The following is a 23,295-nucleotide window of genomic DNA, read 5'->3' on the forward strand; positions in this document are numbered from 1 at the left end:
GTTAGCATTTTTTTCACTTGACTCTTATTCCAAATATTGATAATCGTAATGACGATAAGATAATCCCCGCTTGGTTTTTGCCATTACAGTAAAACGCTTTTATGAGGTATTTGATTTCTATTTTCAGTACCATTTTAAGAATCTTAGAAAATTGACAATCTATATGGGTAAATTTTTTACAGGAGCTTTGACGTCGACTCATTCATTGAAATACAGCTCATTCATGGAATACGGCTTTATTTAGGGTTGGAAAAACAAACCGCAACCAGTTAAATCTCATTTTTTGATAGCTTACTGATTTTGTTTAACTTTTCAAATGACTGCTATCTTTTCGACTGATAAAAATGTTTTCGCTAAGCCTCGTTCGGTGACATCTTTTTCTGATTTCCCATTACTCCGCAGCTTTTATTGTCGTTTGACCCATGAACGAGACCGATAGTGCGTAGCTTTATTGCTTTCAAACAAATGATAATTTAACATTGATATTGAAGAGGTATTGTTATTTTTAGATGCATCAGTTTTTCTTTTAGAATCCACACAAGAGTCCCAAAACAGGAGGGATGCGAAAAAAGTTTGATGTCTTGTGAGTGTTTTCACAATCTAACCTTTTGTTGTCTTGAAACAAGGGCTTAGATTTAGTTTAGTATTTGGGAGACTAAATTGAAAGGACTTATTTTTGGTGCAATTGAAAAAAAGACAATTCTCTTTGCTATATTTTGATAGCATTGTTGATGACAATTAGCATCTTGGATTGTGTTTGTCGTGGTCGTTAACACGGGTCAAAGAAATCAATAAGTTGAATTTTAAATTAAATTTTGAACTGAAAGTATACCAAAATTAGCTTGTATTTATAGTAGTTACCTATGCGAAAATATACAGAGAAAATTTAGATTAACTTAAAACATTTTACATGATTGGCATGTGAGTAGATCTTAACTCCGAATCCCGGAGGTGATTTTCTATATTCATCAATATTTCATGAGAATCATATATGGCTTGGGTACAATTGAGTTCATTAGTTGGAGGTCGGTGGATGTTAGAATCAGGTTTCTTTTGGTGGGAGAATTTACCTCTGACATATGATTGATAGGTCAATAAGATAATGATAGCGCCAAAACAAAAATTAGAACTGAGTTTAGTTTTTAATTTTGTGGCCATTACTTATCGACACAGCATTAAAGTTCGTCAGGTAAGTTCTTCTTTCGTTCTGTTTTTGAAACTCTAATAAAGAAAACTTTTAAGTTTTTTGATGATTCTTTGAAACTATCACAACCTCCCTCCTTTTTTAAGCAAGTTTGTCGGTATAGGTTCTCCAAATCTGTCGGGTTGTTTTCTGTTTCTTGTTGATGTTCGTGAACGGTCTGAGGTTTTGGGTTGTTTGTGCTCTGCAGATGATGTGGCTACAGAAGCTTCATCTTGAAGTGAAGGTCCAACATCTGTGTTCTGAAGTTGTTGATCTGATTGAGATTTGGTCTCCTCCACTGCTGGTTCAGTTTTCACATTGTCCTCGTCTAGTCTCGCAATTTGGTTGTCGCTCACTAGAATACTCCGTGCTGAGTTTTTGGGCTGCATGAAAGATGTGTTCAAGTCCTTCCTGATGATGAAGGTAGCAAAAACTGTCTTTGTCTTTTCGTTGGCCTTGAACAGAATGGGTTTGCACAAGTGAAAATCTGCTATTGCTGGTAGTCTCACTCTGCGCCCCAGCAAGAGTTCAACTGGAGTTTTGTCCCTCGTCTTTGAATTGTTGCGATGTGTCATCAGTGCCCTTTGCAGGAATGCTCCAAATGACACATTAAGGTTGGGACTCCACGCTTGAAGTGCCCGCTTCACTGACTGTACTGCTCTTTCAGCTAGTCCATTAGCTCTTGGATGATAGACGGTTGATTCCATTTTCTTGATTCCCAGTGATTCACACAACTGTTTAAGGTCAACACTTACAAATTCAGGACCATTATCAGATGATAAAGTTTTTGGTATTCCGAATCTTGCAAAGATTTGACTAAGATATATTTTCAACTGTTTCTGATGTTCTATTTCCCGCGGGGAAAGCTTCTATCTAACCAAAATCAAAGATATTGCCTTGGTCCCTAATATAACCCCAGTCCATGTGGAGCCGTTCCCAAACGTCGGCTTTTGGCCACGTAGAGACTGTTTTCCCCAGGCTAGGCCTGTTCATTTGACAATTCTTACATTTACTACCAAAGTGTTGAACGTCTTGGGTAATTCCAGGCCACCATGCTATCATTCCGACGGTTGCCTCAGTTGCAATCTTCCTGGGATGTGTTTCACGCAATTTTGCCAAAACCAAGTGCCGTAGTTTGGGTGGATTGAAAGGAACAACACCTCTGAAGATGATTCCATTATGAAAAGTAAGTGGATCTTTCTGTTGTTCGAATCCTTTTTCCGCTTCTGAACATTGTTTCCAATTGCCGCTTTTGATTCGTTTCATTATGTCCTGGAAGAGTGTTTGTTCCAAGTTCAGTTTCGATTTCTGCTTGGGTCACTAAATCACTCTGAGCGAATTAGATGTTATTGATTGCGAAGCACACTCGATTGTTGTCCAATTCGTCTTCGTCAAAATCCATTCTGCTCAAAGCATCTGCAAGGGGTATCTACTCTCCTGGTGTGTACTTCAACTCATAGTCGAAACCCATTAGAGCTATTGCCCATATTGTTATTCTCGCTGATGCTGTCTTCGGGATCTCCTCGTCTGGTGCAAAGAGTGGTTTGTGGTCAGTCTGTAGGATAAATCGTTTTCCAAGAATAAATTGCGTAAGTTTTGTGACCACAAACACAATTGCCAGTGCTTCCCGCTCTATTTTCGTGTATTTTCGCTGCGCTGGAGTCAATTTTCTCGATACATATATAACTGGATTTCCTTCTTGCGAAAGAACCCCGCCAATGGCTTTTTCAAAGGCGTCAGTAGTAACTGTTGCTTCTTTCTGTAGACTATATGGCTGTACTAGTGGGTTAGCTCATAATTCATTTTTTATGTCTGCAAAGGCTTTTTGTTGCATTTTGCCCTATGAGAAATCGCTAATTCTCATGTTATTAAGGGTAGCATTTTTGTTGCAAAATCAGGAATCATTCTTCCGTAAAAATTAGCTAACCCAACAAACGATTCGAGTGGTTTGTTGTTAGTTGGTTCTTTTGCATTTTTTTAAAATTTTTTCAACATGTTTGGGATCTGGTGCTTTTCCCTCCTTTGAAATGGAGTATCCAGAAAAAGCTAACGCTATCGACTGGTTTTGAGTTAGATTTTTTCTCATTAATAGAAAAATTTTTCTCACGTAATCGACTCTTGACTGCAAGCATTCTCTTGTCGAACTGCTCCTTGGTAGTTCCATACACCAATACATCGTTTTGAAAGATCAAAACACCTGTGATTTCTTTGAGAGTTGATTCGATGCAATTCTGGAGGATTGAAGAATAGTTTTTCAATCCCTGAGGTAGTCGGCACATCTTGAACAGTCTCTGAGATTTGTTGATTGTGCACATAGCTTTTGCTTCTTCGTCAAGTTCAATTTCATAGTAAGCATCTGAGATGTCAATTTTGCCAAGAATGAGTTCTCATGTGGGTTGTGGAAGATCGTCTCCATGTCTGGTTTTGGATAGTCCTCATCCATGACCTTGCCATTGATGTGCACTTTCAAGTCCACGCAAAGTCTCAGTTCTCCACTCCTCTTTCTCTGCCACACAACTGAAGATGCATAAGTGACTCTTCCTGGCTGTACCGGTTCAAGGATGCCTTGTCTCACCATTTGTTCCAGCTTCTCTTTGACCTTGTCTTGAAAAGGTAGAAGTATTTTTCTGGCTTTCCAGAACATTGACTGTGTTCCTGGTATCAGCTTCACAAGGGCTTTGTAACCCTTCACAGCAGGTAGGTGCTCGGCTGTGATGTTGTTCACAACGTGCTTGGGTAAAAGGTCTCTACCAAGTAGTCCAAATTCTTTATCAGACTGCACAACTGCTAGTTGTTTTTGTGTGAGCCTGCTTCCGTTCCACTCAACGTGACAAGTAAGTGATCCCAGAAGCATTGATTGATGACCATCATAAGCTTCGAGATGTCTTATCTTAACATTCAACTGAGGTTTACACAGCTCAGTTCATATTTTTGATGATATCACTGTGCTATCGTCACCTGTGTCTAACTGCATTTTTACCTTGAAGTTATTTATTGAGATATATTCCCCTGTCACAGACATGCAAAAGATTTGTTCTTTAGCATAAAACATTCCTATCTCCGATGCTGGAGATGCTTGCTCTGATGAAACATTTTCTTCTTCGCAAAAGTTATTCTGTTTATTGTACTTACCTGAGTTTGGTTGGGGTTTGCTTCTACACATTTTTGAGAAGTGTCCCGCCTTTTCACAGGTGTTGCATTTTTAAATTAGCGCTCGACAGGGTCTACTAGAGTGTGATTTACCTCCACACCTATTGCACATTTTGTTGCTTTTGTTAGCCGTACTTTTTTCATTTTGTTTTCGAAAGGTCTTTTTGAAGTTGAACACAACTTCTTCTTTCACTGTAAAGGGCTTTTTACCAGATCAAGAGCTTGCAAAAGCCATTACTTGACTTCTAAACTGTAAACTCTCGGTCATTTCAGTAACCGACGTTGCTGGTTTTGCTTTAATACCGTCTAGTAGTCTAAGTTTTGCTTCAGCGTCCCTCAAACCTGATATAAACTTTATTTTCACCAACTCCTCTTCGGGGTTGGCCGCTGCTTTTAGTTTTTCGAAGTCAAAATAGCGTGCTCCTTCTCTAAGACGTGCTAGGAAGTCGTTGTCTGAGTCCCCTACACCTTGTATTACGGACAGAAATTTAGCCCTTTCTGTCGTTACTACTCTCTCTTTAGGAGAAATATAATTTTGAATCGCCAATCTGATGTCTATATACGGAGTGTCTATCAAATTCCTAGGACTTATTAGGCTCCTAAGTATAATTGCATCTTGTCCACACATACTAAGGAAGAGATTGGTTACCTGTAGGTCATGTACAGTACCATCGGTGTTGACCTTGTCCTCTTTCTTCTCTGCACGACATTTCGCCACAAAAGACTTAATCCACTCATCGATTCTGCATTCTGTAGATCCAAAATTTGTCTGTCTGTAGCTGTTCTGAACACCATTGTCGTGGTCGTTAACACGGGTCAAAGAATTCAATAAGTTGAATTTTAAAATAAACTTTGAACTGAAAATATACAAAAATTAGCTTGTATTTTTAGTAGTTATCTATGCGAAAATATACAGAGAAAATTTAGATTAACTTAAAACATTTTACATGATTGACATGTGAATAGATCTTAACTCCGAATCCTGGAGCTGATTTCCTATATTCATCAATATTTCATGAGAATCATATATGGCTTGGGTACAATTGAGTTCATTAGTTGGAGGTCGGTGGATGTTAGAATCAGGTTTCTGTTGGTTGGAGAATTTACTTCTGACATATTATTGATAGGTCAATAAGATAATGATAGCGCCAAAACAAAATTAGAATTGAGCTTAGTTTTTTGGCCATTACTTATCGACACAGCAATAAAGTTGGTCAGGTATGTTCTTTCGTTCTTTGAAACTTTAATAAAGAAAACTTCCAAGTTTCTTGATGTTTCTTTGAAACCATGACAGTGTTTGTATTTATAGGACTAAAATTCTATAAAAAAAACGATATTGTGTGAACTTAACAAAAGTCTTAGGAGGGAGTTGTTGAGACTACTACGCAACAGTTTGGGAAGGATTATGTAGAAATTGTTAGTGTCGAAAGCCTGAGCGATATCAATTCAGAACACTTACTGGAAGTTTGTGCAGTCTAAAGCTTTATAAAGATTATTGCGTTGTGAAACAAGTTGAGTTATTGTCTTTCCCTAATATCTTTCTGTTGCCTACAAATTTATTGTGTTGAAACCAATCGAGCTGTTTGTGATTTAGCCGCCAAAATTAAAAGAAATTTAGAATAGCAACCGGTCTGAAGTTGGTTCAAACTCAATTGTCTCTTTTTTCAAAATGCAGACGCACAAGGTTTTTTTCACAATTTTGGAAACTTGCATTTCGTTAAGCAGCTACTCAAAATTGACCAAGTTATTAGATATATATAGGAACGAAACCTTCAAAACTTTGGGCATACATGGCCGTGTGAACCAAGAAGTGCTTACTTAAAGTGGCGAGTTCCATATACAACTAAAAGTTTTTTTTGCACAGAAAAGGTTCTGGATTTGTTGTAGTCGGTATACAAATGTTCGCTCTATTTTTAACGAACGAAAACAAAAATTATTTGCTGTTAAACTGTTTGACAATATCTCTATAAAAATGCTATCTCCCTTGATTGTCAATTTATCAAGAAGCTGTGGTCTTCTGCTCATCTGATTTCATAATTTGTCAGTGATATCTGACAGACAATTCGCCTTACAAAATATTTTGTTGTTCTATATTTATTTTTTTTTCAGCTATTCTCAGCTTCTTTTCCAGATCAAAACTCAAAATAACATATAGAAAAGGGGAACTTGCCCTTCCGAGCAGTGTTGTCTGGATAAGTTTTCATAAGGTGTATTCCATTTTTCAAAAATTATTCAGTCAGCAGTCCACAGAAAATTTGGAATAAAAAAGAAACTCCCTTTCACTTATAAATTGTTCTCAACTCTCAGTGTCCGAATTTAATTTTCGCAAAATTGGATTTTTTTTGGTTTAGCTATCTGAATTAAAGTATGATTTAGAAACGCTTTGTGATTTGAGATGGATTCGATTTTGTAACTTCATTAGAGCTATCAGTGTTACTGCAGATAAAAATATCCAGGGGCTTTTCTTTTTCCAACAATGAAGATAAATTCTTATCTAAAAATTTATTGAGTTGATCATTTTCAGTTTTGAATTGCTGGATTGAACGTCCGGTTCAACATAGTCTATGTCACTGTTTACACAATAACAGATTGTGGATTGCAGAGACAATTTTCCATATTTTGTGCTCTTGATTTTTTTATGCGTAGATGATCAAACTTTCCTCGCTCACGCGATAGTAAATATTTGACCGCAAATGTTCTAATGGAGCTAGACGGATGTGTTCAAAACAAACGAGCACCTACTAATAAAATCAACTCAGTTTTCATTTGTAAAGTTTTTGCCTGAAAAAAACACAGAAACTTTCTTTTTCTGGCAAAAACAAAATCTCCATTCGGCCCAGTCGCCGTATCTAGTCTTGTTTTAGTTTTATAGTTGCCTACAAGAAAGACTCCATCATTTCCGAGGCTTCCACTTAACAACGCTCTAGATAAACATTTGATTTTGTGACCAAATTGCTTGAGCAGCAAATCTACTAATATCTTTCTTGAGCATCATATCTTTTGTTCTATAAATACGAGAACAAGTTCTCTAGTCAAAGGATTATGACCTGTGGTTTTCAAAAAGAGGGTAACCCAAGTTGCCTAAAAACTTACACGAAAAAAAATTATGAAAAATGGGGCTAATCAACTAAAACGCTTGCGATTGTGGAATTGGGGCGAGCGAACGTACCGTAAGATGTTTTTATCTTCACCACACGGTGTTGTCCATCTCGTCCGGGGTACACTTCCAAACACGCCCAAGAAGCCAAATTTCACGAAGAGTCATGTCTTTCAGCATCCTCACTACACAATTAAATTTAATTGGCGACTGATTGTTCTCATTCCATTTGGAACTCCTGATTAATGTCGGCAGGTATTCTCTGACAATTCGCTTCCAGCAGTTTGATTGTCTTGTAACAAGGGCTTAGATTTAGCTTAGTTTTTCGGAGACTAAATTGAAAGGACTTAATTGTGGTGCAATTGAAAAAAAGAAAATTCTCTATGCTTTATTTTGATAGCATTGTTGATGACAATTTGCATCTCGGATTGTGTTTCTATTTATAGGACTAAAATTTAATAAAGATAATTGGTATTGTTTGAACTTAACAAAAATCTTAGGAGGGAGTTGTTGAGAATACTACGCAACAGTTTTGGAAGGATTATGTACAAATTGTTAGTGTCGAAGGCCTTAGCGATATCAATTCAGAACAATTATTGGAAATTTGTACAGTCTAAAGTTTTACAAAGGTTATTGCGTTGTGAAAACAAGTTAGTTTAATGTTTTTCTATAATATCTTTCTGTTGCCTAAAAATTTATTGTGTTGAAACCGTTCGAGCTGTTTGTGATTTAGCCACCAAAATTAAAAGAGATTTAGAATAGAAACCGGTCTGAAGTTGGTTCAAACTCAGTTGTCTTTTTTTTTAAAATGCGGCGAACAATGATTTGTTCCACAATTTTGGAAACTTGCATTTCTTTAGGAAGCAACCCAAAATTGACCAAGTTATTAGATATATATAGGAACGAAACCTTCAAAACTTTAGGCATAAATAGCTGTGTGAACCAAAAAGTCCTTACTTAAATTGGCGAGTTCATTATTCAACTAAAAATTTTTTTGCACAGAAAAGGTTCTGGATTTGATGAAGTCGGTATACAAATGTCGCTTTAATTTTAACGAACGAAAAGAAAAGTTATTTGTTAAATTGTTTGAAAATATCTCTACAAAATCTTTATTATATGATTTCAGCTATTATCAGCTTCCTTTCCAGATCAATACTCAGTATAACATATACAAAAAGAAGCAAGAGGCAATTGCCCTTCCGGAGCGGTTTTAAGCGGAAGAATTTTCACAAGTGGTATTTCATTTTTCCAAAAAAAATGTTCAGTCAGTAGTCCACTGAAAATTTTGAATAAAAAGGAAACTCCCTTTCACTTATAAATTGTTCTCAATTCTCAGCGTACGAATTTAATTTTTGCAAAATTGGATTTGTTTTTGGTTCAGCTATCTGAATTAAAAAATTATTTAGAGACGCTTTGTGATTTGAGAAGGATTAGATGTTGTAACTTCATTAGAGCTATCACTGTTTTCTTTTTTTCCAACAATGAAGATAAATTCCTATCTAGAAATTTTTTGAGTTAGTCAATTTCAGTTTTGAGTTGCTGGATTGACAATTCCAGTCGGTTTGAGCATAATCTATGTCACTGTTTACACAATAACAGATTGTGGATTGCAGAAACAATTTTACTTATTTTGTGCTCTTGATTTTTTTATACGTAGATGATCAAACTTTCCTCGCTCATGCGATGGTAAATATTTGACCGCAAATGTTATAATGGTGGCAGAGTTAGACGGATGTGTTCAAAACAAACGAGCACCTACTAATAAAATCAACTCAGTTTTCATTTGTAAAGTTTTTGCCTGAAAAGAACACAGAAATTTTCTTTTCTGGCAAAAACAAAATCTCCATTCGGCCCAGTCGCCGTATCTAGTCTTGTTTTAGTTTTATAGTTGCCTACAAGAAAGACTCCATCATTTCCGAGGCTTCCACTTAACAACGCTCTAGTTAAACATTTGATTTTGTGACCAAATTGCTTGAGCAGCAAATCTACTAATATCTTTCTTGAGCATCATATCTTTTGTTCTATAAATACGAGAACAAGTTCTCTAGTCAAAGGATTATGACCTGTGGTTTGCAAAAAGAGGGTAACCCAAGTTGCCTAAAAACTTACACGAAAAAAATTTATGAAAAGTGGGGCTAATCAACTAAAACGCTTGCGATTGTGGAATTGGGGCGAGCGAACGTACCGTAAGACGTTTTTATCTTCACCACACGGTGTTGTCCATCTCGTCCGGGGTACACTTCCAAACACGCCCAAGAAGCCAAATTTCACGAAGAGTCATGTCTTTCAGCATCCTCACTACACAATTAAATTTAATTGGCGACTGGTTGTTCTCATTCCATTTGGAACTCCTGATTAATGTCGGCAGGTATTCTTTGTCAAGTCGCTTCCAGTAGTGGTTCATCATCTAATGCAGATTTCGTCATGTCCTAAAGCAGGCTGGAATCTGGCTGTCAAAGTTTTCCTGATGGCATAGAGTTGAATGGACGACTGATGGGAAGATCAGCGAAATTTGTGAGAGGTCGTGAAATCAAGATGGCTTCGCTCTCTACCAGTTTTCGTTGGAATACGTCATGTGAGAGTCTTTTTGAGCCTACAATGATCAGCAGCGTTCTTTTTGCTGACTGTATCAAGCGCTCGCAAACACCGCCAAGTGGGGGCCATAGGGCTGTTTGAATTTCCAAGCCGTGTTTGTAGCTGCAAGAGCTTTGTAAATTGTGTCGTTGTCAAGGCTCTTTACACTTTTCTTGAGCGCTTCTGACGCTTCAATGACGTTCTTTCCATTATCACTGTACAGCAGTTCTGGTTTACATCGACTACTAGTAAAACGTTGAAATGCATTTAGAAAAGTACCGGTGTTGAGATCTGGACAGCTTTCAAGGTGGACTGTTCTCGTGATCAAGTACAGCAATATCAAATCACAATGTTTCTCAAGATTTTCTCTCGTGTCCTCTATATAAAATGGTCCAGAGATGACGACACCACTATTGTTCCAATATGAATCTATTTAATCAGTTTATCCCAACATTTAGGCAAATAGTTTTCTCGCTCAATTTCAGCTCACTTTTTGCGCTTTTTATTCCGCTGAATTTCTTTTCATTGTTTGCCTTTTTTAATCGTCAAATGACGCTGATTTCTTGCATTTTTATTGCGCTCAAATTCCACTCATTTCCTGCTTTTTTGTTCCGCTCAAACTTCGCCAATTCCGGTACAAAATGTAAGAGCTATGAGTGAACTTGCTAAACTGTCCGCTCAAATTCCGCTCATTTCTTACATTTTTCGCGCTCATTCTTCTACGATAAGGCCTACTACTCTCATTAGAATTCTCGGAGCTTAGAGACACAGATTTGACATTCATTTACTGTTTAACGAACATTCTGTACCAATTGAAAAAGATACATCAATTGTAAAGGCTTAAGTGGTGACTGTAACGGTACGTCAATACTTGAGACTAGCTTCAGAGTAAAATTGGAGTTTTTCGGATACTCAAAATGATGAATTCACGTTGGCTGTTAAGTTCTTGGTTTAAATTCTTGGTTTAAATTTATACAAAGTATTTCTAACAAACTGTTTCAACAACCCCTCCTCCTCAGCTCAAAATAAGAATAGAACCTTAAAACCGTTTAATCTCGATACCAAATGTACTGAGTTCTTGGCACAAAATTAAGCTGTATAAATTGTTTACTTTGCGGTGGGTTGGGGGGGGGGGGGTTATACAAATTGCTGCAAATTTATACATTTCTGTCCGGTCGGCCAATTTTTTGAGTATTCAAAAGTTCATCTGAACAATTTCAAAAGCATCCAAAATTGGTTGATCTCCACAATTTTAGTTCAAGCTCTTTGACTGTTTCATTCCGCATCAACTGTTTTATTTCATAATGAGTTCTGTTTGATCCAATCGTAGTAGTAAGGGACATTTGTGAAGTGGTTCTTTCCGATGCAGAGCAGGTCACCCCCTATGCTATCCTTTCCATAACTCGTCAATCCATACAGACACTCCGCTTTGTTCCCTATTCCCAGAACGTAAAGGGGTCCACCCGAGTCGCCATGGCAGACATAGGTCTCTCTCGATGTGGAGCAAATGTTCTGAGAACGAACTTTTTTTCGTTAACTCCTGATCCTCTTCTTACGTTACCAATAATGAATCCCAAATCGTCGATTGCATTCCTTAAGTTCATTATGATTCCGTGGCTGCCCAGATTCAAAATTATCCTAAACTGCTCAGGTTTTAATTTATCCTAAGGGGGGGGGGGGGGTTAAATTTGTTTATTACTAAGCTAAGGTTCCAGACAGAGTTTCACTTTCTTTCGTATTTCCGCATTGTGTAATTTAGAACGCACGATGCCCCCTTATGAGTTCATTTTAGTTTGGAAATATTGTTTTTTGGTTTGGGACCTCGTCTGGGCTCGGTTAATTTGATGTGAAATTGATCGGTATTTTCGAGTCGGTAAGCTCGGTATTTTCGATTTGGAATGTCCCATTTCTTAGATTTGGGGTGTTCAGTTTCAAATCTAAGATTATCATCAGTAAATTTGGTCTCTTAGAATCTATATCTTCGATTTAAAAAGCAAATTTGGTATGTTTGGTCGTGATTTGGTATGCTTAGTTTAAAACGCAAGAAAAGTTTGGTATGTTGGGTTCGAATCATAGCTTTTGTATGTTTGGTTGAAAACGTAAAAAAATTGGTATGTTCGGTTGGTGTCTTAGCTTTGGTCTGTTTGGTTTAAAACGTAAGAAAAGATTGGTATATTCGGTTGTTTTCTTAGCTTTATTATGTTCGATTTAATACGTATGTAAAGTTTGGTATGTTTAGTCGTTTTCTTAGCTATTGTATGATCGAATTAGGTCTCAAGAAAAATTTGGTATGTTCAGTCGTTTTCTTAGTTTTATTAGGTTCGATTTAAAACGCAAGAAAAGTTTGGTATGTTGCGTCCGAATCATAGCTTTTGTATGTTTAGTTTAAAACGTAAGAAAAAATTGTTTTTTTTCTGGTTGTTTTTTTTAGCTTTATTCGGTTTGAAGCGTAAAGATTTTGTATGTTCGGTCGGTTGCTCAGCTTTTATATGTTTGGTCTAAAATGTAAAATTTTGGTATGTTCGTCGGTGGGTGTCTTGGTTTTGGTATGTTTGGTTTCAATATTCTGAGCTTTGTCGGTTTCTTGATTTTGGCATGTTTGGATAAACGTGAGAAAATTTTGGTAGGTTCGGTTGGTTTCCTAGCTTCGGTATGTATCTAGGGTTGGAAATTAAAACGGTTTGGTATGTTCGGTCGGTTTCATAGCTTTGGTATGTTCGGTTTGAATTGTAAAGGTTTCGTATGATCGGTTGGTTTCTCAGCTTTTGTATGTTTGGTTTAAAACTTTTATAAAAATTTTATAATCGGTTGGTGTCTTAGCTTTGATTGAAAGACAATTTTGGTATGTTCCGTCGGTTTCTTGGCTGTGGCATGTTCATGGCTCTGTTCTGTAAGAAAAGTTTGGCATATTTGGTTGGTTTCTTTGGTTTGGTATTCGAGGAAAGTGAGCGAGTGCAAAAAAAGTATGACACGCTCAAACGTTGGTACATACGTTGGTAATTTTTCCTCTCCAAGTGTGCGTAAACTGGCGACAAGTCTATAGACTCTTATCCTTCGATCTCGTCGCCGAAACTATTCCAGTCCTTGGATATGTGGGCAGTTGCCAATTTACGCATTTCAACTGTCGCTGCAATAAACATCAAAGACATAGCAAAGTTAGCTTTGCTTTATTCACATTTTGTCATCAGTGGTCGCTTTGTCGAAGATTTCAGCAAATTTGGTTTTCAGCAAAACGTAAGGAATCACATCTTACATGTGCCAATAAATTTAAATCAACCAATAGAAGTGAGGTATGGCTGCAATGAAAAGAGCTGGTTCACTATAGTTCTTATAATCTGATAGCTATTAACGAAAAGACAGATTTTCCAGACCGCCATCTTCAATGATTAATTTCTTAATATTAAATCGAGAAAAAGTTTCCCATGAGGTATTTTGTGATGAAGGACCATAAACCTAAAAGTTGATATTTTATTTTTTTACGGAACAGCTGTTTGAGTTGCCTATTCATTCTTGGACTGATATTCAGCAAACGGTTTAATTTTTATGCCAGTATTTAAACAAACTTCCATAAATCGAAAATTGAATTAAAAAAAATTATTGTGATTAACTATTAGTTTTTTTTCAGTGATTGATTTCATCATCATAGCGTCAGGCACTCACCTAGTTATAGGGCAAGTGTCACCTAATTTTAAAATGCTATCACAGTCATAAGCAAATATATTTTTGCAAAAAATTTGAAAAATTCAATTTGTTAATATGTAAGATAGAAAAAAAATCAAGTAGTTTTTTGCATTATCAATATCAGATCTAACCGCAGGTGTTGATATCTCTTGTATTTTACCTTGTGTTGATCATTACTTGACAATAAATGGTGTCTGGAAAGATTTTTGATAATGCAATGATCACCAGTGGCTATAACTCGGATTGGCAATCAAATCATACAAAGTTCATGTTAAATCATACAGTAACATACAAGGGTCTTGGTAATCATAGAACGGCATGCATGAATTGTATCATTTCCTGTGACACATTTATGATTTGTGTATAAGTTAACTGATTTGTGTGACATCATCTCCGTAGTCGAGACCTGGAATTATTAATAGGTATCGGGTATGAAAAGAATGTGTCTGGAACTAATGTAATGTCCTCTACTTTGGCTGGAACTAAACAACCGTACTAGAATATGGCTGGAATTAAATGATACGTCCTGGAATTTGGCTCGACAATAAAGATGTTCTGGAATTTGGCTGGACAATAAAACATGTCCTGGAATTACACTCGCGACCGTTATAATGACTTGTTTTCATTTTCCTTCAAAGTTAAGGACATATAGCGCAATTGGTTAAGCATTGAGTAAAATTGGAGAAAGTCACGTGATGGAACGCAGATGTTGTCGGAACTTTTTAGTTTGCCTTATTTTTGCACAAAAGAATTTGGCTGGACTTATGGAAAGAATTAGCCTCGAATTTAACTAGGGTCCTCGACCGCGTAATTTAATTCAATATTTACCCCCCTACCTGGAGCTAAGGAGTTAATAGGTCTTTTCATAAATTCAAGGTCTCGACTAGGGGTATGATCCGTTTGTGCATCTTCCAAAAATTAAAATTTTGTGTCGAAAATTTCAAAATGTATCTTGATTTTTGTATGAGCAGAGAAATTTGTGAAAAAAACTTGTTGTCTGATATTTTTTCTGCGATGTAAATACCCACAATAGTATGAAACAGTACTGATATTGCGTTTTAGTATTGGAATATGAATCAGTACTGCTTCACTATGAGACTAGGGTCCATGGACCCTAGTCTCATAGTAAAGCACTACTGATTCATGATATTCCAATACTAAAACGCTATACTGTAATACGCTCAGTACTGTTTCATACTATTGTGGGTATTAAAATATGCATTATTGTCGATTTCTCGGTTGGCATCTTTGTAGTGGTGTCCTGTTTTTTCACCCCTATTCTTTTAACCCCCTATATTTTAACCCCGATCTTTTAACCCCTACATCATTTAACCCCTCAATTATTTAACCCCTATATTGTTTCACCCCGATTTTAAGCTTCCTATAATTGAGGATAATTAAGCCTCAATTAATTCTATTTTAATTAATGGAGATTAAAATCGGGGTGAAATGACTGAGGTGTGAACATACTTTTCACACCTCAATAATTTCACCCCGATTTTAATCTGTAAATTCATGGATCATAATTGTAAGGGACATAGAGCTAACGACACAATAGTTTAATGCAAAACTATAACAATTAGCGAATTAGTTATCTAATCCTTAAAGGGGCAATTAAAAGCAATTGAAAAGTGGATGGAACTCAAGAACATTTGTTTTATAGCATTTTGAATTCAGCATGATAACTGCCGACTTAGAGTTTACTATTTCTTCAAAAAACAAAGAAATATTGGTTGTAGAAGGCCATGAGGTTTTTGGTGATCCCTATATGACGTCGGTTCTCGAAAGCTCCAAGTTTTGGCTTGGGGATGGAACGTTTAAACTATCGCCCAAAAACTATCAAATATACACCTTTCATGTATTTGTTCTCGGTATTGCCCCTGCTTGTTTATATGCCCTCCTTCCCAACAAAACGGAAAAAACGTACAGCCGATTACTTGATGCCTTAGACACCTTTGCCCCAGATTGTAAGACGGATAAGGTTCTGTTGGATTTTGAAATTGCCCCTATTAATGCCTTTCAAAAACATCATCCAGCTTCTATGTTGTCGGGCTGTTATTTCCATTTAACTCAAAGTTTTGTTAGAAAAATTGGAGAATTTGGACTAAAAAAGCTGGTGTCAGAAAATCATGCGGTGCAAAAATTAAACTTTTTGAATGCCTCATCCGGTCACAAATTCCCAAAGAAGAAGTATGAGAATTTGAAAGGGAAAGTGCAAAACTTGATGCAAATTTACAGGGATGAAACTGATATTCATTTTTTCAGGGCTATTGCCAGTTTGACTTAGTTGTGTATTTATTGTGTATTTTATTGTGTTTGTTTTTGTGTTAATTTAAATTCGAAATCCATCTTAATATTTTTGAGTTGGCACCCTCCTTGCGTCCTCACGGAGTTACGTCGAAGCTGCATATCGTTACTCATTAGGGAATTTGATCCCGGGCGTTAACCCTATGATGGGACCCCTAATTGGGAACACAGTTTTGCAACATTTAGATATGAAGCTTGCACAGCGTAGCTGCCAGCAAAAATATCAATCTGGATTTCATTGGAAATTCTGTTAAATACACGGCTGAATTTTGTTTTGAATTGCTATTTTATGCCTGCTCAGAAAGTAGGTTTTAAAATTTAGCTCACACGCTTTCAATTGAAAAGTACCGGTTCTTCCGTCTTCTAGACTAGGACAGTTTTTGAACTTTCTTGATTCAAAGAGGTCAGTCTTGTCAAGTGTTCTTTTTCAATCAAAGGCATTGTTCTATAAAGCAGTCTCGTCATTATTCTTTGATTTGAAACAAACGCAAGCTGTTCAATGCCGCACTCTTGAAGGTCAGTAGTTTCGTGTTATTTAAGTCCTTTGAACTTTAGCTTTGCTAATTGTTCTTTTGGATGCCGAAATAGATAAAAGATTTCGGTGTTAAACCGATTTCGGGGTGAATAAATTGCGGGGTTAAATGACTGAGGGGTGATTATATACGGGGTTAAATTATAGGGGGTTAATTAAATCGGGGTGAAAAGAAGTAGAACCCTTTGTAGTCGCCTAGAGGCGACTACAAAGAGATGCCAACCGAGAAATCGCCAATAGCATGTATATTTTAGTCCCTCACACTAACTGTACTAGAAATACATTATGCTGTACATGATAAGTTCTGATCATTTTATGACAACGTAAAATATCAATGAAGGAACGTGTCGGTGGAACGTGTCGGTGGAATGAAGGAACGTGTCGGAATTAACGAAAAAAGATGCCTGAGGTCTGCAGCCTGTCTTGTTCTCACGAAAAGTAGCCTCTATCAAGACCTCCGGTTTTGAGTCAACGTCACTGTGGGAGACTAATCCGAGTCCACATGATGCCAGTGGTGTCTTTTCTGGGTAACTGGTTTTGCATAGTCTAATTTTTCGAGTGGGTGGAAGTCTGGCCTCAGTCTTGATGATGGCGATGTCGTTAAGAAACGCGCCAATATTGAAGTTTTCGTGTTTTTTGAAACTGAAATTGGATATGTTTCCTTCACGCTCATTAAAAAGCTAAAAAGATATGCTACCTGTCTCAAATAATTATATGATTATTTGGATCTATTCTGTTTGCCCCCCCCCCCCCCCCCCAGCTTAGTGGGTTACATCTTTTACGCCCCCAGGCACACGTGTTATTTTTTTACATATTAACCGGCTATATAACAACATATAATTTGTAACTGGGGGGTCATAAAAACCCTGGGGGCAAAACAGAATAGATATGATTATTTTTTCCGCGTATAGCCGCTTAGTAAAGCTTATTCCAAGTTTTTGTGACGCGATTGGTTTTTGTCGGATTTGACGGAAGGGGAACAAATGGAAAAAATCATATTCGAGAGAATATGATTTTTTTGGTTGCATTCTTGTACCTCCTCGGATGTTTTACGTTTGTGCCACCCCATCAGCATAGTGGGCGCATATTATTTGTACCCTTTAGACGCACATTATTAGTGGCGTGATAGCCGAGAGGTAAGGTGTGTGGTTCACACGCCAATGATTGAGAGTTCAATCCCCTGCCTCCGTGAAGCTGTCTGTGTAAGTATGAGCTCATACTTAAACATAGCTTCAGGTTGACCATAGCCTGACCAATGTTGGCTGCAATGATGGTACCACGGGAAAGTTTCAGACGCAAAAAAGTGGCTATAGTCACCAAAACAAGAGCAATGCTGCTCATGAAAAGATCAGTCTGAAATGTGGGGAATAATAAGAAAAAGGGCAGCTGAAAACAGGCTACTGTAGGCCTAATGCTGTTCCACTGCGATTACGCAGAAACCACAATTATTATTATTATCTGTACCCTTTAGACTCACTTTTCACAATTTTATACAATGAACTAGTATGCACAGGCACTGCTCTGTAACAAGTCGAGGATAACCTATTGGGGCACAAAAGAAGGTCCACCAAATCCAAACCAGAATTCAGTCCATGGGTTTCTTCAAAAGTACTCAATCCTCTGAGTTTAAGCCGCTTTGTAAGGGGAAGATTTTTTTTCGTGAAACTTGGGAAATTTATAAAAGCATATTTTGAATCAGTTTATTTCTTGGATTCTAAAGAAAATACGGATCAATTCCGTTTGTACCCCAAGCTTAGAGAGTGCATATTATTTGCAACCCCCAGATGCACGTGCCATAATTTAACAATGATATACTATGTAATGGAACAAGCTCTTTAAATGGGTGGACTCATAAAGTACTTGGGGGGGGGGGGGAGATCTGAAAAAACTTTTTGGAAAATACAATGAGTGGTGTGGGTGGGTGGGGGTATCAATTTCAAAGAACCGCCCTTCGCACCGTAAGTTTAATTCTCCAAAACAGTTTCTGTGAATCGCATCCTTGGAGACTAGTGAGATGAAAGGCTCTAAGAGCACTTAATGCCCACTGGGCGCTACCTGTTAATCCAGTTTTGAGGACGAATATTCAAATGGGTCAGACGAAAAATGGTAAAGCGAAAAATTGCATTAAAACTGACCGACAGGTCTAATATAATTGCTACAAGTTTGTTTGCGAGCAATTGATAAAATTATAAGACTTAAAGCGCTACTCTGTCAATAATTGATTTGATACAACAAAACTTAAATCTGGGATCTTTTTCGTTTGTGCCGTAGTAGCTTTTGCGTCAACCAGTTACATAGCACGTGCCACGACATAATAAATCATTGTGTAAAAAATGGCACTTGACATAGTAAATCATTATGTTAAAATATGGCACTTGCGTCTGGGGTGCAAATAATAGGCGCCCACGCATCTGGGGGGCACAAACGGAAAAGCTCCTAAACCTGTTTTATGTGACTTGTTACCAAAACACATCATTTTGTAAAATGTAACAGTCCAAATTTTTCAACTCATCTCAAACTCTGGTTTGTGGACAGTTGATTGCTCATCCTTGACTGATTTTATTTAAGACGAAAAAGGGCAGTGACAGTTATTGGGTTGATTGGATGTTTTCCGTTTGTGCCCCCCAGCTTAGTGGGCGCATATTATTTGCACCCCCAGACGCACCTGCAATACTTTTACATAGTGATTTACTATGTAATGCCACGTGCTCTGTAACTGGGGGCGCATAAAGTACTGGGGGGCACAAACGGAAAAGATCCGGTTGATTATGTTGGCATCTCTAAAAGCAAATCCATTTTTTATTATTAGATTTTTTTCCGTTTGTGCCCCTACCTTAGTGGGTGCATATTATTTGTACACCCAGACGCATGTGCACTTTTTTACATAATGATTTACTACGTAATTACACGTGCACTGTAACTGGGGTATGCATATGGTATTTGGGGCACAAACGGAAAAGGTTCCAATAAATCATTTTATGATTCCTAACAAAGTACCGGGTAAGCATTTGAGTTCAATTGTCGAACACAGTGTTCTCCAACCCATAATGTCATTACCCGGTGCATCGTGCTTCGGAAAGCCCAGTCGCATTCCCGAAAATCGTGTATATACTGGCTAACTCCTCGATTCTCAGCGAGAAACCTGCCTATTGGCACATTTCTCGCTTTTCTCCTCGGAAATTTTGCGTTCACTTCTTTTCCCAATTTTCCCAGAAATAATTGAAAAAAAATCGAGAGAACCGAAAAAAAAATTGGGCAAAACTATGCAGTAAACTCATGATTCTTGAAGTAAAGTCTCCCACAACCAAAAACCCTTTTGATTTTTGACAACTTCGTTTTTGCTCCTAACGTGCGTCCTTTGAGCTTGTTTTCACAATTTGCAACTTCCTCAGCAAAGAAATTTTAGTTGTTTTCGGGGGAATTCAGGGAATTTCCGCGTTTTTTAATAAATTTATTTTTAGTTTTCAGATGGATTAGTGTGTTTATGTTCAGCCTGAGAAACGTCTGTATACGTGCGGTGCTATTCGTTAATATTTTAAGCATTTTTTACTGAAGTGAGATCAAATTCCGTAAATTCAGCTGAGAAAAATGCCACAATCCCATTAATCCCACTGTGAAATGTTCTGAAATTGCGTCGATTGCGCTGAAAAAAACTGCCGCAACTTCGTCAGTCCCACTGGTAAAATTTTCTGAGATTCCGTCAATTCTGATGGGAAAAGTTCCAAAATCCCTTGAGTTCCATTGAGAATCTTATTAAATTCGGAAAATCCCAATAGGAAGTTCCGGCGATCTCGATAGATACTTGCACATTTTTCAAATTTCCAAATGGGGAGTTTCACTTTTCCCGGAAATCTCAATGGGAAAATTTCGTTTCCCACTTTTTCCATCGGCAAAAATCGAGAACTTGCCTATACTTACCTAAACTTGCATTTCCCGAAAATGTTCCGCTTAAATTTCCCGGTGAAAAATGTTTAAAAAACGGGAAGAAAATGGGAACTTGCCCAAATTTTTGGAGAAACAAGGCACCAGGTATGTACAAGCTACTTGACTCTGCTTTAAGCCATTGAGAACTTCTGGCGTGTATAGAGAAGCACGTAATAAGTCAGAATTTGGAAGTGATTTTTGCTGATTCACGTGAATTTGATCAAAACACGAAACCAAAACGTCCAGAGAGTTCAAAGTTCTTGCCAAGTATACGTAGGAACTTTTTGGATCTAATTTCTGGCACTACACACATTCGTAACTTTGAACACGTTCGCGTTTCCGTGTTTTAAACAAGGTTAGGTGACTTTGCACAACTCACCTCGAAAATCTGACACGGCTCTCGATAATGTAAGAGGTTCTTGGTGACCGCAAGCCAATTCACTTGGCATATACATATAAATTTATACTGGACTACAAAAGTAAGTTAGCACCTCAAACTTTTTAGATTCAAAATTTCAGGGAATTTTTGTTTCGTTAACAATTTGCACACATAAATCCCCTGCGCTAGTTCTATCGCTTATCTACGAAATTTAGGTAAAACGCAGTGTTCACTTACCCGAAATCCCAATGTAAAGTTGATGTTGTTGTTGTTGTTGTTGTTGTTGGGGATTTACAGTTTTCACTGAAGGGATTTTCGTCCTAGTCGTCGACTTAGAAAATTGTCCTATTATTTCTGCAGATCTGACAGTCACAGCATAGATGCCAGCTACAGATGTTATTTTCGTCGAATCGCTCGTTTACAAACTTCCACATGAAATTTAAAACTCGATTTTTAAGGCCTTTTTTCGTATTAAATTCAATGTATTTTTCTATTCGATTTGCTAGTCTGCATGTACGGAAAAAGAAATCATTTCTAGCCTTTTCAGTTCTGGTTTTCGGGAGCTTGAATAATTCATTTGTTCTCCCTTTTTCTGAATTTTGTTTCAGCATTGGTAAAAAGCTATCGTCTTCTGTCAATTTCGATAAAAGTAGAATGTCATTTAGTTGCATGAACATTGGTAGTGGTAGTATGTTAAGAAGTCTCAGTTGATTTGGATACGGCATGACTTTTTGTCAAACTAGATGAGTTCAATCTAAGTTTCACAGTAAATGGAAATTTGTCAGAACACTGCAATTTATTCATATCTGTGATCTCTCTCTCTCTCTCTCTCTCTCTCTCTCTCTCTCTCTCTCTCTCTCTCTCTCTCTCTCTCTCTCTCTCTTCTCTCTCGCTCTGTCTCTAATGGTTAGACACAAATTTAGCCACTGTTGAACAAAAATGTAAACATATCACGTCTAATTACAATTTAATTTTTCCTGTGAAACTTAGATCAGATCTATTCTGTTCCCCCCCCCCAGTGTTTTTGTGACCCCCAGTTACAAATTATGTGTTATTATATAGCACGTTACTATGTAAGAAAATAGCACGTACGCATGGGGGTCATAAAAGATTTAGGCTCACTAAGCTGGGGGGGGGGGGGTGGTTGCAAAACAGAATAGATCCCTTGGATCTAGTTCATCAATTTTTCCTTGGATTTTTTTCGGATAAGTGAGTGTTACGTTTTCTAAATTTTTTCTAAATTGGTAGACGACAGGATTAGTATAGGGGATCAATGGTGTGAAAATTGTTTTCAAAGTATACTTTCAAGATGGATTAATGTTCCTCAAATTTGAATTTTTAACTTTGTAGAACTAGCGGGTGCTAACGTATAAGGGCCGTTCAGTATACTAGGTAAAGATTCGTGCTCTGTAACGGATCGCAAAACGGTGTCTTGACCATTATAGTCCCCCAGCTGATCATATAAGGTCCCCTTATTGTTTATAAGCCCCTCTCTTGATTACGGGACCCGCTAGGATTCTTGTATCGATGCTAGGGTACTCAAATGTATATGAACAACCTCTACCAAAGTTTCCGTCCAATTATTTTTTGCTTGCGTTTAAATTAGGTTCTAGGAAACAGTTCCCTTTTAACTGATGTGATCATTCTTTTGGAGTTCTTATCTGTGAAGTCACCATAAGTGATTGTCAAGTTGTCAATATTGTACCCAGTCATACAATGGGCCGCTGTTACCACAGTGTAGCTGTCGATTATACTCCCTCCACAAAAGCCCACTCCATTCACACTCAATCTGCACAATCAATCCATGCCAATTATAAAACCTGGGATCTTTTCCGTTTGTGACCCCCCCCCCCCCCCCAGTTACAGAGCACGTGTCACTACATGGTAAATCATTATGTAAAAAAATGACATGTGCGTCTGAGGGGTGCAAATAATATGAACGCACTGAGCGGGGGGGGGGGGGGGGGGGCACAAACGGAAAAGATCCATAAAACCTATTTTGGATTTGATTTTCGTTTTCCAAGCGAGAGTGGCACTTATGGTAAAACTTATGGCAAGACAGTGTTTAGCAAATTTCATTAAACCACTAAGCAAAGAATGGAGGGGAGCCCTAGTCGAGCTTACACGCCTATCTTGTAAGATCTTGTAAGAATCTAGCAAAAAGCGCTTATCTTGTAAGATCTTGCAACCACACGCTTATCTTGTAAGATCTTGCATCTGCACGCTTATCTTGTAAGACATCTTGTAAGATCTTACAAGATAAGCGTGTGTAAGCCTTCTTGTGAAACTTGGCTATCTTGCAAGATGTCTTGCAAGATCTTACAAGATAGGCGTTTTCTGAACACATGGAAAAAATTAAGCAACTAAGAGAAACGGAATAAAAACGTACTTAAAAACTTTGTTTTGATTGTTTAACTAAAAGCTGTGAATTAAAAGGCAAAATTATGTTAAAATTATGGTTCCAATGG

At 37.4% G+C, this 23,295-nt stretch overlaps 2 protein-coding genes across 2 annotated transcripts in view; both read right to left on the minus strand.

Moving 5' to 3' along the window:
* Positions 1–23,295, minus strand: part of LOC142352140 (large ribosomal subunit protein uL22m-like) — a 350,565-nt gene that overhangs the window by 153,638 nt on the left and 173,632 nt on the right. The window lies entirely within an intron of this gene.
* LOC142351595 (trypsin-like) lies at positions 11,116–22,633 on the minus strand. Its single transcript, XM_075403729.1, has 3 exons — positions 22,452–22,633; positions 16,929–17,166; positions 11,116–11,516 (listed from the first exon to the last, which is right to left on the minus strand). The coding sequence occupies exons 1-3, from the start codon at positions 22,538–22,540 to the stop codon at positions 11,304–11,306; spliced, it is 540 nt and encodes a 179-aa protein (XP_075259844.1). The 5' UTR covers positions 22,541–22,633; the 3' UTR covers positions 11,116–11,303.

This window comes from Convolutriloba macropyga, chromosome 13 (genome assembly GCF_964194025.1).
Source record: "Convolutriloba macropyga chromosome 13, txConMacr16.3, whole genome shotgun sequence".
NCBI classification, from domain to species: domain Eukaryota; kingdom Metazoa; phylum Xenacoelomorpha; order Acoela; family Convolutidae; genus Convolutriloba; species Convolutriloba macropyga.